We start from the raw sequence: 14,027 nt of genomic DNA, 5'->3' as shown, positions 1-14,027 counted from the left end.
ACCGTGTAGGGCTGCTGAGAGGAGAGGGGAACACAGCACACGGATGTGTGTGTACTCAGAGGGACGTCAATGTCCTACAGAGCTGACAGGTGTTGTTGAACATCTGGATGGTGTGCTTAATTCTGGACTAAACACCATGCTGGGAAAGGCAAGGAAGAACGGGACAGACACAGGGACCAAATTCTGGTGGCATCACTGAGGCATGTTATGGCCTCCCACCAGGGCCTGGCGAGGACCATATCCATGAGGGGCCAGCCTCGGAGGTCGGCCGCCCTCTTCTCAGCAAAACTTTTCCTGGGAAGCAGGAGATGTTCAAGATAGCTGAGGAGCCATGTGAGGTGGTTGCTGTAAGTATGAGGTGGGCCAGGCAAAGAGTGAAGGAGCAGCCAGAGGAGGGAGCTGTCCCAGTGACTGAGGGGGGCAGGGGAAAGGGAAGGTGGAGGCTTCCAGAGAGACTTCCTGGAGGAGGCGAGATGTCAGCCAGGCCTTAGGGAAGTGAAGGGCTCCCCTGGAACAGAGCCCTGGGGGCGGGTCGGGGTGAGCAAGGCAGCAGCCCACCCTAAGTCTCATGGCCCTGCCTGGTCCCACGTGATTTCCCACCAGCCCACCCCAACCTGCTACAGGCTGCATGGCCCTGCAGGCACCAGGGCTGCCCCTGCAGGACGGTCTCCCTGCAGGCTCCTGTCTCCCTGCAGGCTCCTGTCTCCCTGCCGTGGGCTATCAGGGAGTGAAAACGTCACCCCAGGCAGGGCTCCGGGAGGCTGGCTCTGCAGGAGGCGCCTGCCTGTCCCCTGTGGTGGCTTCCAGCTCTACTGGCTGCCCTGTCTCCCTGTGTGCCGCTGGCCAGGGCTCCAGGACCTGCAGGCGGAGTGGCACTGACTGGGGGATGGGAGGGGGCGCTGAGCCTTCCACCCCCTCCACTATTCCTTGAGATGGGCTCCTTGCTGACCTCAGGCTCATGGTCAGAGGGTCACAGGTGTCCCTGTGAAAGCAGCTGTGAGGATGGCATTTGGTGGGTGGGAAGGACTTGGTGTCTAACAGGCACCAAAAGCTTCATCTACCCAGGATACCTGATTTCCCTCCCTTCCATGAGGGCCCCACCTATAGCCTCCCAGCTCAGTTACTACTCCATCCTTCAAATGCTCAGGCCCGAGACCCTGAGGTCAACTTCAACTCCCTTCTTTCTTTCAACTCTATATTCCAGCTGGGAGCACATCCTGTGGTTCTACCTTCAAGGTCTTCCCAAGACCTGGCCCCTTCTCCCCACCTCTACCAACTGGACCTCCTGCCTCCATCTTGCCCCCAAATCAATTCTCACATCAGCACGGAAGGAGATTCCTTCTGTGAGTCAGTCAGCTCTCTTTTCTCCTCTGCCCAGCCTCATCTCCAGTGAAAGCCAGTCTCTTCCGAGGTGCACTGGCTGGCAAGACCCCGCCTGGAAACTCTGGCCTCACCCCTACTCCCACCCCTCACTGCCAGCACTGGCTCCTGGCTATTTCTTGAGCTTGGCAGGCCCACTGCTGCCTCAGGCCCTTTGCACTGCAGTTTCCTCTGCCTGGAGCACTCGCCCCCAGATTTCAACTTCCCAGTGAGGCTTCCTCTGACTTCCCCATTCCAAACTGCACCCCACTCACCCAGTGCTCGCTCCCCCGGCCCCTGCTTTGTTTCCCTGGTCCATTTATAATTGGCTACTTTCATATGTAATTCCTAGAGCTACTTGGCATCTGTTTCTCCCCATTGCACTGTAAGTTCCAGCTTCGTTTGCTGTGGTGTCTGCGATGCTTACAGCGCCTCCTGGCCCGTGGTGACTCAGTAAGTGTTGTCCAAAGATTCAGTGCCTGTGGACAGCCATCCTGGAAGGCATTGGGGTACAGCCCGACCTCTCCTTAAGGGTCCTTGTCCCCAAAAGAAACAGCGAGTGACCTTCTCAGCCTCAAGAGGAGATCTGCTAGCCCCATCCTCAGCCCCTCGGGGCCAGCACTCACCGTCCACGGGGTTGAGGTAGTCGTGGAGATGGGGTGCGCTGGCAGCGCCCCCGCTCTGCATCAGCAGGTCCCCATAGGGCGCGGGGTGGCCTGCCACGAGGGTCATCTGGTGGTAATAGTCTGAGGGGGTGGTGCCTGGAGCAGGAAGGCCAAACAGTCCCCTCTCCTTAAGGTGCTCCTGGGCCACTGTGGGCAGAGGGGAGAGAAAGAAGCCGTCAGAACCTGGCACTGGCTGTGCCTTCTCCTGCCAAAAAAAAAAAAAAAAAAAAGCAGAGAGAAATGCACACCTGGTGTGGGGGGTTCTCTCCTCGGCACTTTCCCCCACTGCCCCACCGTTTGCACTGTGCTGGGCCTGGGCTTGGCCAGCATGAGCTGCGGTGTTGCTGCTGAAGGAGGCCAGACCCCGACCTCTGTACTCCACCACTTCATTAGACTCATAAACAATCTCTCCCTACTCTGCCTCCATGCCCCTCAGAATCCCGGAGCCCCAGGCCAACAGGATCCATAGTCCAGCAGAGTCTTCAAAGTTAAAAGAAGGTGCAAACAGAGGCACTTCGGCGGCACGCGGCTGGGCCAGGTCAGTCTGTGCCTGAACATTCAGGGTGAGATCGCTGCCGGGGCGCCAGTCCTGGCCAGATAAAGCTCCTGGCCTGCACACATCCTTATCCCTGCAGCGCAGAGCCTCGGGGCTGTCCGCTTCAACCCTGAGGTCAGCCCTGCCCAGGGCTTAGGAAAGAGGCAGCGAGGATGAAATTCAGAGCATCTGAGGGAGGCTGGCCCTCAGCAGGGTGGTGTCAGGAAACAAATGGGAGCTTGGAAACCTAGCACCCCCATCGAGAGTCCACAGGTGTGCAAAGAGGGCAGTCTGAATCTAGGAAGCAAGCTCCTAACCACTGTGCACTACGGCCTCTCTGTTAGCAGTCTTGACAAATTCCAAAAGAGCTCTCTTACGCGCTTGGCAGAGAGAGGAGACCAGGCCATGGAAGCTGCCGTCCTCCTCTGCCTCCTTCTTGCCATCTCCTGCTGCATCTCCCAAGAGTCCAGGCCTCCAGCCAGGCTGATCGCCCACAGCCTCTGCCTCCCCTGTCCAGGCCTCAAGTTCCCTCCCCTACTCCTTCCTGCCTACCCACCTTCCCTCAAAACCTTCCGTGGAGATCCCATTTGTCCCCAGTCACACATGGTCTGGCCAACACTGCCTCGGATCGCTGATGAGCTTCCTAACCTCACATGGCAGGCTCTGGGGCTGATACCGAGCAGGGCACACAGGACTCGAATTCAGACCTCCTGCCAGCTGCTCTTGAGCCTAATCTGCCATCCTTGGTCACTTAGTAGCCCAAGGGCTGATGAGGCCTCGGCGTATCTGGTCTGCTTCCTGTGGGAGTCAGGGCCATGCAAATTAGCCAGGTCCCTGCTATGTCGTGGGGCTGTAAGCGGGTACGTGGGTGTTCCAGGAGCTACCTCAGTGTTTATCTTGAACTCATGCATAGCATGGCACTCCATCCGTCGAAGGCCTCTCCTCCAGGGGCAGCTCTGTCTCACCACCCCCAGCTCCTTTTTAACATTTTTTTTTAGAGACAGGATCTCACTCTGTTGCCCAGGCTGAAGTGCAGTGGTGCGATCCTAGCTCACTGCAGGCTTGAAGTCCTGGGCTCAAGCGATCCTCCCACCTGGCCTCCGAAAATCCGATTACAGGCATGAGCCACTGTGCCCAGCCCACCCAGCTCTTCATGGGCTACACTGCAATCAGTGGAATACAGCATCCCTGCTTCCTGAGCATCTCCAGGAGGGTGCTCTGTTCCTTCCTCCCGTAGACGTCTCTACTGGCCCTCTGGCCCTGGCCCTGGGAGAGCAGCCAGGTTCCTTCCACCTCTTCACTGGAAGCCCTGTTACCACGTGTATTAGTTTCCCAGGGTAAACGCTGTAACAGATCAGCATAAACTTTGTGTTAACTGTTGTTAAAACAACAGAACTTTATCCTCTCACAGTTCTGGAGGCCAGAAATCTGAAATTAACGTGCTGGCAGGGCCGCACTCCCTCCAGAGGCTCAAGGGGAAGATGGTTTCCCGCCTCTTCCAGTTTCTGTTGGCTGCCAGCTTCCTGCTTGTGGCCATATTACTCCCATCTGTGCCTCTGACTTCACATCGCCTTCTCCTCTGTGACTCTGTGTGTGTCTCTGGGCGGGTATGAATGTGTCTGCCTTCTCAGTGTGTCTCTTGTAAGGACACCTGTTATTGGATTTAGGGCCTGTGTGGATAATCTGGGATGATCTCTTCAGCTTAAGAGACCTAACTTAATGACATCTGCAAAGACTGCTTTTCCAAATGAGGGAATACCCACAGGTTTGGGGATTAGGATGTGGACCTGTGTTTTGGGGGGCACCCCTCAGCTGCCATACTAGGTGTGAGCATCAACCCGTTGTTCAGGAGTAGTATGAAGGAACGCCAGCCTGGTCACTGTCCGAGGGAACCAAGGCTGGGGAGTCGACAGTGTTAGTGTGAGCCAGGCAGACTCTGGAACCTGACCTGTGTCCTCTCACTCTTGGTCAGCCCATCATGGGCTGGGCACGGTGGCTCACACCTGTAATCCCAGCACTGGGACCTCAGGAGTGATGTGGATAGGGCTGGGCCCACTGTCCACAAGACAGCAGCTGGGCATAGAGGCAGCACAGGCCTCAGGGCACCCCAGCTTGGTCAAGGCCACACAGGGGACGCATGCAGAGTTCAGGGCTGAGTTCTGACTTGAGGGGCCATTTCAGAATGGTGCCACATTCCAGCTAGCCATTTTCAAGCCCCCTGGCTACAACTATTTGCCTTGTTTGGTTTCTCTTTTGTGAGGACCAGGCAAAGTGCAAACCTCCATGCCAGGAAGATGAGTCAACGATTCAGGGAGCCCTTCTGCACATTTGAAAACTGGATGCCTCCTTTTCATCGTGCAATCCCAGCCTGCACATTCTCAGAGCCAGGCCTCCGCTTCAACTCATGGTCACACCCACCAGTTGGAAGAGGATGCGTTCCTCTTGGGGAGAATGCTGGTAGTGATAAGAGACTCGCTGGGACCCCATTTCCTAGAGCCTCTGCCCATGGGGCTCTGAAGTTCAAGTTGCAGATGTCCTCTAGCCTGAGAGGTCAAGTCTTAGCTTCGTGAATTCTGAGAAGATGCACTTGGCTGCTTTCAAGGATGGGGACAATGAGTGGCTAACAGCGCTCTCAGGGGCGGCACGGGGCCATGCCATGCTATGGATGGGGGTGCACTTCCCAGGGAGACGGCATGGGTGGGACTGGCCCCTAAATGTCCGGGTTACTAATATGTGTTTGCATGTGTCTGTTGGTGGGGTGGGTGGGGACTAGAAGTATAAAACTTTAGATCCGCTTTATACATATAAAGACATATTTGTACCATGTGACCCTGCCCTTTTCTGGCTGAAATCAGTCACACCGGGGTGGCCATCTGATCTCTGAGCTGGGCCAATCGATGTTCTCTCTCAAGCATCTGAACTGAGAGACACAATGCCACAGCTTCGTCCCCGGAGCCCCAGGGCCTGGGCTGCCACTTGGAGGCCTCCTGTGTTAACCTGCAAGGGGCAGATCCAACAGAGACGCAGGCAGCAGCCAGCCCACTCCGCCTTCCTTCTGCATGAGACACTCCAACACAACGTCCCCTTTCCTAACACCAGCTTCTGCAGACTTTGGTTGGTTACAACCAGTGGTTCTCAGCTACACAGGACCTACCTGGATAGACCCTTACTGTTATTATTACAATAGATCATATATGGTTTGCATGCAAAAGAGTGCTTACCAAAGGCTCTTTAATGAGCATAAAACCCAAAAGCTTGTTGTTTGGAAGTAGTGTGAAGGAACACCAGCCTGGTGACCATTCAAGGGGACCAAGGCTGGGGAGTTGACAGTGTTAGTGTGAGAGAGGCTGGCTGCGCCCTGCCCCAGTGCCCTAGCTGCCCCTCCCCATCCCCACACCCTACTCACCATCAGCGGGGCTGAGGCCCCTGGCCGCAGAGATCATGGAGAGCGTGGGGCTGCTGTGCACAGAACGGAGGTAGTGCTCCATGTGGGGGTTCACGTACGGGTGGGGGGCGTTGAAGGGGGACTCCCCAGGGCCAGCCGGGTGCGGGGAAAGCCGGATCAAGGAGATGTCAGAGATGACAGGGCTGCCGCTGAGGGCAGGGGGCCTGCAGAGACAATGGGCAGCCGTCTAAGAAGGAGGACACAGAGGGAACCCCACCAAGACCCCAAAACCAACATGGACAGTCCTTGTCTCTCCTGGAAAGACTTTCCAGAACAACCTGCACTTATTATTTGCTACACCGACATTCCCCTGGTCATCTGTGAATTACAGTCTGAACTCTCAAGCATTAGTCAGCGAATGCAGAGTGAAAGCTCCACGCTGGTGCGTGCGCCCGCCGGCCAGTTCCACGCTGGAGAATGGACCTCGCACCTGCGACTGGACTTGCTGGAGCACAGGCACAGCAGGCCGCCCACACGTCACAGTTGCACTGTGGCTTCCCCAGTGCCTCCTCGGGGCTAGGCACAGGCTTGTATGCTAGAAACATGTATGAAAACGAATATGAAAATACGAATACCACGGGTAAAACGCAAAGAGCTCATACTGCTAACAGGATATGTGAAAAAGAGAGGGATCAGGAGATGTCCTGCAAGTGGAGAGTTTCTGGCTTCAGTTGGATGGTTGGTTGCTGGTGTGACCAGCTCGGCTGCAGGGTCAGGATTCAAGGTAAGTTTTGAAATTGATGAGCCCTAACTAAAATCTTAGAATATCTCCTCGCTCTCCTTCCATGGAATTCCTCCTAGCGCTAACAGAACCACCCTTCTCCGATGCCCCAATAGTCAGGCGTGCATTGGGCTTGGTGCCACTGGCTTGGGCTGGCATGGCCAGGGCCCACCCCCATGTCCCCAAGTCTGCCCACCAAGAGTCATGGAATCCATTCGCTGTGACCTCAGGCCCTTATGTCAGGCCTGCTGACCCGGGGCCTCTATGCAGCTGCAGGTGTATTTTGAGGTAATCTACTCCAAAACTCACTCATTAAAGATGAATCAGACTTTATGGTGAAGCAGCTGCAAAACCACAGCTAAGTCACCAGCAACCACATTTACCAAGATTTCATTTTTATTCTTTAGTCTATAATTTGACATTGTGCAAAGAAAAGAGAGTGTGTTAGAATCAGACAAACCTGGGTTAGAATCCCAGCCACATCACACTGTAACCTCTCCGAGCCTCAGTTTCCTCATCTGTGGAATGGGGATCATAATAGTGTCTGTTTCATAGGGTTGTCGTGAGGATGAAAGTCCCCAAAATGGTGCCAGAGACACGGCAGGCAGTCATGAAAGGAGAACTGCTGTTAGAGGGTTAGAACCACACTTTGAGGGCTAACCTAGCATTGCCCAGGAGGCCCTCTCAGTCTTCACACTGGATTGATGCTGGACGTGTGAAAGGCCACTGCTGGAACTGGTTATTTCAGGGAGGAAATGATTTGTCTGTTGGCTGAGCAAACCAGAGATAATTACTGATCATGCTCAATAGTGCATGAAAACTGGGCTTACAGTACAGTACAAACCAGGACCCAAACAGGTGACATCCAGATGTCCTCACATCTGGGTTTCACAAACTTCCCCCTGGGAGGCCGCTGTGCCAGGCCTGGAGGGAGTCTTCCGCTGTTTGGTTGTCTAGCTTCAGCAGACGTGACTGCCCTGCTCATGTAGATCCCACGAACCTGCTTCTGCCTTTTTGCTTACACCAATCCTTGGCCTCCAATGCCTTCCTGCACCCTATACTGTGGTGGCAAACTCCTTTTCATCCCTGTCAGCCCAGCAGGTGGCACCCTCCCTGAAGCCCCTTCTCTTGGCTCAGGATCCCTTCTCTCTGCTCCCCACGGGTGCACTGTTCCAGGCTCAAGCTGACAGGTGCATCTGCCAGGTTCCCGGGCTCTGCCTGGGAGCAGGGCATGTCCGAGGCTCTTCTGCATGCTCAGCACTTGGCATGGGACTGGCGCCATGCAGGTGCTCAGAGGTACCTTCAGAATCAGTGACAGCCACATGTCTGTGTGCCAGCCACTGAGCTCAATGGGAGGGAGACTGTGGAATAAGTCACAAGTCACAACCTCAAGACGTTCTCACTCACAGCCTGCCTGTAGAGGTGGGTGCCTCTTCATGGGAACTGCATGAAATGTGGAGGGCTTAACAGATAGCTTTAGCCTAGGCGGGGGCTGCTATGTGTGCCCGGGAGAGGAGAAGTGGGACCAGACTAATGCACCCCTGGACAAGGGCAGGTCCTGTGGGCTCCGGCCTGTGACTGCAGCAGGATGACACTCACGTCCTGCCACGGGATGGGTGGGTTGTGAAGAGAAGACTCTGAGACAACATCACGTCTCTATGGCTCCTGGGGGCAGACCTGGGCTGAAGGATACAAGTTCTGGAAGGCTGAGTGTGGCTCAGCAAAATGCAGGGTGTCTACAGGCTGAGAGAATAGCTAAGGTGCCTTCTGTCCTGACTTCTCGGTCCTCCCCAGACACTCCAGGCAGGGCAGGTTCCCAGAGCCTGCAGGATGCCGGCCAGGGTTTGAGGTCACAGTAGCCTGTAATCAGATGCCGGTGGCCCTACGTGGCTTGTTCAGGTCCCGGGAATGCCAGCCTCCCTGGCACCAGGGTTGCCCTGTGGGATGTGCCAACCACAGCTGAGGCCCCCTGCGATAGCCATTGATCACATGGGGATTTCAAGCTACACGGTGAGGCCACACAGCAGGCCCAGTCTGTCCAAGGTGACCCAGGTCCCACTGGCCAGGTGAGCCTCCCCTGAGAGGCCCGGAGTGAGGTGTTGTCACGGCCACATGCACACCACTGTCTGGGGCTGCCATGGAGGCAGCTGGGCCTGGAGATGGCAGGTGGGGCCTGGGTCACACATGGAGGAGCTGGGACTTTCACCTCCACAGTGCAGTTGCCACCATTTGGGGAAGGTAGACTCTACCTCCCCCTTCCCACCGCAAGCATCACCAAGAGAATCAGGAGCCCAGGGGTAGCCCAGGGCAGCCTTTTCCTCTCTCAGGCCCTGGGCTCTGTAGGGACATCCAGGGGTCTCTGCAGGGATGCCTGAACTATATCCTCATGGCAGCCCCCATGAAGTAAGCACCGGCTGTGTGCCCCTCAGGAGGGTATGGAAAAATGGCACCAACCACTGCACTTGACCACGAGCACACTGCATCCAGACAGGGGAGTCATTCTCCATGCTGTGCGGCCAGTGAGAGGCAAGCAGGAGCTCCCTCCAGCGGGCCTCACTCCCAGGCTGGGACTCCCTCATCGAGGCACTACCCGCCCCATCACAGCACTGCTGTCCAGGACTGACCGTTCCCTTGGTGTGACCAGACAGAAAGCTGGAAGATGCCACTATCCTACCCCAGAACAGATTCTATCAGGGGCAGTGGAGAGACAGACCAGCCTCCACAACAGGTCCAACTCAAGGGTACGGAGCAACCCTTGCTCTTCCCCTGTGCCAGGGAAGGCTGCAGTGCCGGGCCTGAAGAGGGGGATGTGAGCCACAGAGCCATCCCCCGGAGGCAGATACAAATGCTCTCGGGATGCAGCAAGGTGGGGCAGGATGCTGCACCTGGCACTGCCTGTCCCTTCAAGGGCACTGGCTTCCTAATCCTTCCCGCTTAGCTGTGTAGCCTCAGCCAGAATGCTGCTTCTCTCTGGTGCCTCACCAGGGTGGTGTGAAAAGACCAGGGCCGGGCACCTGGTAGGGGGTTTATATGCATTAACTCCCTTTCCTTCTCTCCTCAGAAACAAGCCAATTTGGAATATAGAGTGTCTGCTGGCCTGGAAACCCAGGGCACACAATACCAGAGACAGGCCCACTGGCCAACGTGGCCATCAATGACTGTCTAGACACTTCCTCCAGGAAGCCTTCCGAGATGTCTCTTTTGCACAGGGCCAGTGAGATCACAGCCGTGCTCTTACCTGGTATCTCCCCAGGGTAGGGCTGACTGTGTGCCAGCCATCGGTGGGGCACATGCACATATTTCCTTTGTGAATTCAAATAAAACATTCACAACACAGGCACTTTATGCCCATCTTGTGGATGGGAACATCCCCAGATAGGCTAGGTCCCTTGGCCAAGGGTGCCCAGATAGCAGGTGGTAGAACCACAACCAACCCAGGTGGGGCTGGGCTGGAGCCCCTGCCTGTGCCCTGGCAGGGAAGTGGGCGTTCTTGATGACACTGGTTGGTGGTAAGCAGGGCTCAGGGTATGGACAGGATAAGGGAGGGGGCAGTACCTGAGGGCAGGAGAGCTTTCTCCCCACCGTTTCAGCTTCTTCTCTGTCTCCGGTCCCCACCCCACCCCTACCGGGTCATCACATACAATCCCACCCTACTCTGGGTAGGGAGCTGGAACCCCCCAACCCCACTATGTTGTGATGACCGCTAAGGATCCAGGGGCACACATGTTCCCAGAGATGGTCATTTTGACAGACTAAACACAGCCAGAGGAATGGGCCAGAGCTGGCAGAACTGCCAGCATCACACAGGCATGTGGGGCCTGAGGGCGCTTCCCAGCAGCCCTGAAACACGCCAGCATTGCCAAACCACACAGCAGGTCCTTCAGGGTCCAGCGCCCCTCTTTCTTGGACACTTGCCCCCATCCCAGGCCCCAGCCGAGGGTCTCATGATGCCTGGGTGTTGCCAGCGCCAGTGAGCAGACGATCGAGCCATGGAGACTTCACCAGGAAAGGCGACTACTGGTGAAGTCTGAACCACCACTTCAGGCTGACCCCAGCAGCAACCTCCCTTTCTTCTTCCATTTCCACACTGCCGTACTGCAGGGGCCCAGCCTTGGTGTGAGCCACGGCCATCCAGGCCTTGAATTCTGACAGCTGGGCAGAGACTCAAAGAGACGCCCTTCAGGATGGGAGGAGGAGCTGGCTGCATGAGCTCAATTTAAAAGATGGCCACAGTCTCCTACATCACAGATACACATGTGCACACCCTCACACACTCCCATGGCACAATCAACCAGTGGCACAGCCAGCCCTTCTGCAGGCCGCTCAGCTCAGGACGCTGCCCCTATGCATTGCCTTCTCCCCTCAGTCCAGCTCTGAGCTCGTCTGAGCCTGATCTGACCAGTTGTTCCTGCTTACATTTCTTCACACTCCCAACAGGGCTGTGCCTAGGGACCTGTAGGCAGCTCAGATGCCAGGGGGAAAGAGGCAGACCCATGAAATCAGGTAATTACCAGGCAGTATGATAAGGGCTCCAGCAGAGGAGTGATTCTCTAACTCTGCCTGGAAGTGTGCAGGAAGGCTTCTCAGAGAAGGTGACATTAGGGCTGGGTCTTGAGGGATGAATAGGAGTTCACGAGGTAGTGCATTACCAACAAAGGAAGCAGTGTGTGCAAAGAAAGGCTAGAGCACAAAGCTGTGTGTGTGTGTGTGTGTGTGTGTGTGAGAAGGTTATGCCTGAGGGGCAGGGCACAGCCCACAGAGTGCTTTGGGCTGGGTCTATATTGAACCCACTTCCTTTCTGCTGCTCTGGGCAGGGGACACATGACCTGAGCCCAGCTGATCAATGTATTGCATATTGCTAGTACTGTGATCGGTTCAAAGATAGGCATGTGCCCAAGACAGCAGCTTTGGCTAGAGTCTTTGGTTCTCTCTGTCCGCAAGGGTTGCTGAGCTCGTAGGGTGCAAGCATGGGGCTGCTGGAGGCCATGCAGGGGAGAGCCCAAGAAGGAAGATGATACAGAGAACATCAGAGCTGAGAGAGGATGAGCCAGTTTCTTGACTTGAGTCCCTCTGTCTAAAGCTAGTATCCTTGGCCTTCTCAGTTATGTAAGCTAAGACATTTGTTTGTTTGTTTAAATCACTTGGAGTTAAGTTTTTATGTCTTAGGGAACTGCCAAGGCCTGTCAAGGCAGGCTTTGACCCACACAGCTTCCCACTGCCCAGAATGATCCTGGGCCTGGCACCCTGCAAGGCAGACCCCAGCCATAGCTGCTCGGGCCTGTCCATCCACCCACCTGCAGAACAGGAGAGGGTCCCTGGACATCCTGCCCACAGTGGCCGAGGCTGGAGGGTGCAGCTGGGCATGTCCTTCTGTGTCTGGGCATGAGGCACAAGCAGGGGACTCTGGGTAAGTAGGACAACCAACCAAAGCCCCTTTTCCTCGTGTGTGTGTGTGTGTGTGTGTGTGTGTGTGTGTGTGTGTGTGTGTGCTGTGCACGTGTTAGCGACCAGCGGCAGCAGCAACAAGGAGCAGGAGCCCAGCCTCACGGCTGACTCCGCTGCAGTGGAGGACGCCTATGCTTCTTCCCGATGTTGGTTCTGGCCTGCTGACTGTGATTGGGTCCTCGCCCCAGGAGGCTGCAGGCAGTGCCAGGAAAGGCCTCTCCTTAGCAGGATCCTTCCTCTTCCCTCTTTCCCTCCCTCCCTAGTGGGAGATCCCTGGCAAAGCCCTTGGATGGGATTTCAGGACCAGGCCCAAGGGTCAGCACGGCGGTTAGGGGAAGTAAGAAAGAACGGAAGTAAGGAAGAGGGGAAAAGGGAGAATGGATAAGGTAAACTGAGGTGTCACTGCATGGCTGCTGTGTTAACTCTGTGGCTGCTGCCACAGGGATGCTGCTGCTGCTGACAAAGTCGTCAGCATTTGCAGAACGCCTACTACGTGCAATACATCCAGCAAGCCTGCAAGGCAGATTTCATTATCTCCATTTTACAGACCAGGAAACTGAGACTCAAGGAAGTCATGTGACTTGCCCACGGTTGCAGAGCTGGAGGTGGCCGAGTGGGAGTAGAAGGCCAGCCTCTCTGCCCCTGTGAAGTTGGATTGGGCACTGACATGTCTAATGGTCCACCCAGATGCAGGCTCGTGCTGGCTCCACCCTCGCTGTCTCAGTTCTCGAGAAGGTTGGCTTGGTGGTCCCCTGGCAGGCTTAATTTCAGCTGGTCCCCAAGGTGACTCTGGGGCAGTGCAGGCTGAGGGGGCCACCCCCACTGATAAGCAGAATCTGGACTCTGAAGTCACAGATCTGGGTTTGAGTCATGGCTTTGGTGCTGTTGCAGCCTCAGTGCTATGTGCCCTGAGCCTCAGGATCCCTTGCCTGCAGGTGCGGCAGCTGTGAGGTAGGATGAGCCAAGCATGGAAAGCATGCAGTGTAGCACCAGGCACTTAGTAGGTGCTCAATTAGTGCTCACCCCGCTCATCTAGCAGATGAGCAAGTGGAAGCAGCTCAGAGAGTGGAGCAGACCCAGGCCACACCTTTCGGCATCAAATCCCAGGACCCTTCCCCATCTGCTGCCATGAGATTTTTGGTGGGAGATAAAAGGTCAAGGTAATGAGCACTCTGCACAGCCATGTGTAACTCAGCATGCAGCTGGCTGGGCCTAAGCGAGCATGCCAGATCCTCGGAGTGGGTGCTGTCCCTGGGAGTGAGAATGATGGGGGATGTGTGCCTGGAGGGTGTGTAGCTTCTGCCTGAGAAACAAGTAAGACTTTGAGGGCTGGGGAGAAGGGAGGGCATCTGGCCTGAGCACCGCCTGAGCCAAGGTGTGGGGGCAAGAACCGGCGTGTTCCTTAAGGTGTGAGAGAAAGGGAAGGAAGTGCAGGGATTGGGGCCCCCACACCCCAGCCTCGGTGCCTGCTTGGAGAAGCTGAACAATGTGGAGCTGAGGGCTGCTGACTCACCCAGACTCAGCACCAGCCATCAGGGCGGGCTGTCCCACTCGGGGGTTGGAGTCAGAGGAGAAGCCCACCCTTGGCATGCCAGAGATGGCTTTGCTCCGAGATCTGTGCTGGTCACTGGGGCCAGACACAGGCAGGAACAGCTCCTTCATGTCCCATTTAACAGACAGCACTGCTGAGTCCCAAAGCACCAGGGGCATGGCCACAGTGAGGCCAGCGGCAGCAGCAGGTGGGAACACAGGCACCCGGATGCCCCCAGACTGGTCCAACAGCTGTTGCTGATGAAGAGAAGAGGAGGCCCAGTCACTTGGGGATATGAGCCTACAAATCTAACCACCTGTCTGCTT

At 56.1% G+C, this 14,027-nt stretch overlaps 1 protein-coding gene across 5 annotated transcripts in view; it reads right to left on the bottom strand.

Annotated features, from left to right (window-relative positions):
- The window catches only part of GLI2 (GLI family zinc finger 2), a 257,207-nt gene that overhangs the window by 35,341 nt on the left and 207,839 nt on the right, over positions 1–14,027 (bottom strand). For all 5 annotated transcript variants that reach the window (XM_001158280.7, XM_009443195.4, XM_009443196.4 and 2 more), the window contains 2 exons: positions 5,966–6,168; positions 1,986–2,171 (listed from right to left, as the gene is read on the bottom strand). In XM_001158280.7, the coding sequence (XP_001158280.2) occupies positions 1,986–2,171; positions 5,966–6,168 (389 nt within the window). The remainder of the gene's footprint in view (positions 1–1,985; positions 2,172–5,965; positions 6,169–14,027) is intronic.

The sequence above is a fragment of the Pan troglodytes genome, chromosome 13, assembly GCF_028858775.2.
Source record: "Pan troglodytes isolate AG18354 chromosome 13, NHGRI_mPanTro3-v2.0_pri, whole genome shotgun sequence".
In the NCBI taxonomy this organism is placed as follows: Eukaryota; Metazoa; Chordata; class Mammalia; order Primates; family Hominidae; genus Pan; species Pan troglodytes.
This window is presented reverse-complemented; position numbering and strand designations above follow the sequence as displayed.